At 44.5% G+C, this 2,690-nt stretch overlaps 1 protein-coding gene across 1 annotated transcript in view; it reads left to right on the forward strand.

The window, feature by feature from the left end:
* LOC143289635 (uncharacterized) overlaps positions 1-2,690 on the forward strand; it is a 3,146-nt gene continuing 456 nt past the window's right edge. The window contains exon 1 of the mRNA XM_076598681.1: positions 1-233. Within this exon, the coding sequence (XP_076454796.1) occupies positions 1-233 (233 nt within the window). The remainder of the gene's footprint in view (positions 234-2,690) is intronic.

Consider the following 2,690-nt stretch of genomic DNA (forward strand, 5'->3'; position numbering starts at 1 on the left):
ATGTCTGGACGTGATGAAGGAGGAAAAGTCAAGGGAAAGAGCAGGTCTCGCACAAGAGTGCAGTTACCATCCATCATCCAGGGTGAAATGCAGCATATTTCCGACATAAAGTTCGATGAGACCTGTGGCCAGCTCAAGGTTTTCGTTAAGTACGTTAACCGGGACGCAGCCCCCTTCTCGGGGCAAGTCAAGATGAACAAGGTCTACACCCTGAAAATTCGGGGTCCCATCCCGTAAGACCAGCTCCACCTACTGCTACTCAAGTCCTTTTCAGGGCTACCTCACATCTACCTTCCCCTCTCTCACCTACCCCTCCCCAGGCCCTTCTTAGGGCCACCCTCGTCTTCCCAAGTGGGTTGGACATCTCATTGCAAAGTTGATATTCTTTCAGTTGAGTGTGTTTGTGGTGTTGTATGTGAGGTCAGCCTGTAAATGAGACTCGTTTATTTGACGAGGCTTTTGATTTTAATTCAAACACACACACACATATACACGTACATACACGTACAGACACATACATACACAAACACACACACACACACACACACACACACACACACACACACACACACACACACACACACACACACAAACACTCACACATACACACACACACACACACAGAGTTGACTTACCTTCCCCCTAACCCCCTCACCTTCCAACACTTAGTCCGCATCCGACCCCCATCCCCCACCCACACACACACACAAACGCACACACAATACACATATCATATGCCAAGTCCACCAACCCCACCTTTCTTTTTCTTTCTTTTTTTTAATTATTTTTTTCACTGGCAAGTAGTGTCGTAGCAATCAGATCACTCCGCAGATCGATTTGGGTAGGGTGTATTCTGGCAACACACACACACACACACACACACACACACACACACACACACACATACACACACGCACGCATACACACACGTTTGGATTATTTGTGGCAAATCTAGTGTATGTAATGTTGTAGCTTATTGTGACTTGTTTTATGCAGTGTACTTAGGAACTAAGATGTATGTTTCAGTATCGGATCTTTTATATTTTTCTTGTTCTTTATTTTCATAGCCAGGCAATCTTATATTTAGTTCTTGTATATAATGATCCTTTTTTTAAAGAGCATGCAGGTCAGTTACTGCATTAATAGCTTTAATTTTCGGCTCTGGCAGTATAAAAATGTTAATAAATTATCATCAAACCTTCAATTCGGTTGATTTGCTTAAAATCAACAGTATCATCTCTTTACTTTACTCTCAACTCCGCTCTCTCTCCCCACTCTACCCTTTTCCCTATGAAAAATATACAACATGAATAGCAGAGTCTGTATGCGTGCATCATGCATTCTCTCTATCTCTCACACTCTCTTTCTCTCTCTCTCTCTCTCTCTCTCTCTCTCTCCCTCTCACACACACACACGCACACACACGCATGCATAAACGCACACACACACACACATGCAGAAACGCACACACACACACACACACGCACGCACACACACACACGCACACACACACACGCACGCGCGCGCGTTTAAAGAGAAACCGCAGATTACTTGTGGATGGGACTAATGACTAGATCATCAGGTAGATGGTTGTTGATTTCACATTTCTAGCTAATCATACCGGATTTGTTCGAGAGACAAGGCATTGACTGCTTTGGGGAAAAAGCTATTGGCGAAGCGACTGGTTTTCGTCCTTGTACTTCTTTACCGTCGACCAGAGGGGAGCATCTCGAAAATCCCAAAAGCTGAATGTGATTCGTCCTGGCTGATTGATTTAGCTTTTTACACACATGTACACCCATATATACGCATGTACACACACATACACGTACACATATGTTTTGTTGCTGTTGCTTTAATAAATATCTATATATATAATAAATATCTATATTGTTATCATTAATATTATTATTATTATTATATATATATTAATATATGATCATAGTATATATTATGTGCATATATATATATATATATATATATATATATATATATGTAAGCAACAACGACAACAAAACAAAACACACACACAGAAAAAGAAAAAAAAAACTAATTTTCAATTCCGTTTCCCCTGGTAGACGAGTATAAAGGGGTGACGCACAGATGGTTGTAATAAACAAAAGGCGGTGGTGGTGGAGCACCACGAGGCTGGGGTGAGGGAGAGAAGGTTCTAAACAAAAGGCGGTGGTGGTGGAGCACCACGAGGCTGTGGTGAGGGAGGGGGAGTGCCGATACCCTGGTAGACGAGTATAAAGGGGTGACGCACAGATGGTTGTAATAAACAAAAGGCGGTGGTGGTGGAGCACCACAAGGCTGGGGTGAGGGAGAGAAGGTTGAGAACAAAAGGCGGTGGTGGTGGAGCACCGCCAGGCTGGGGTGAGGGAGGGGGAGTGCCGATACCCTGGTAGACGAATATAAAGGGGTGACGCACAGAAGGTTGTAAACAAAAGGCGGTGGTGGTGGAGCACCACGAGGCTGGGGTGAGGGAGAGAAGGTTGTAAACAAAAGGCGGTGGTGGTGGAGCACCGCGTCTCTTACAGGCGTAATGACTGGCTATAAAAGGGGGATGGGTCTGGTGCGGGGAATTCAGTTTGCAACTTGCTGTCAACTGAAAACATGTCTGGACGTGATGAAGGAGCGAGACGTCTTGGTATAGGCCGAGGACGTGGTCGCCTACGCGAACATATGAC

This window comes from Babylonia areolata, chromosome 14 (genome assembly GCF_041734735.1).
Source record: "Babylonia areolata isolate BAREFJ2019XMU chromosome 14, ASM4173473v1, whole genome shotgun sequence".
Classification (NCBI taxonomy): Eukaryota; Metazoa; Mollusca; class Gastropoda; order Neogastropoda; family Buccinidae; genus Babylonia; species Babylonia areolata.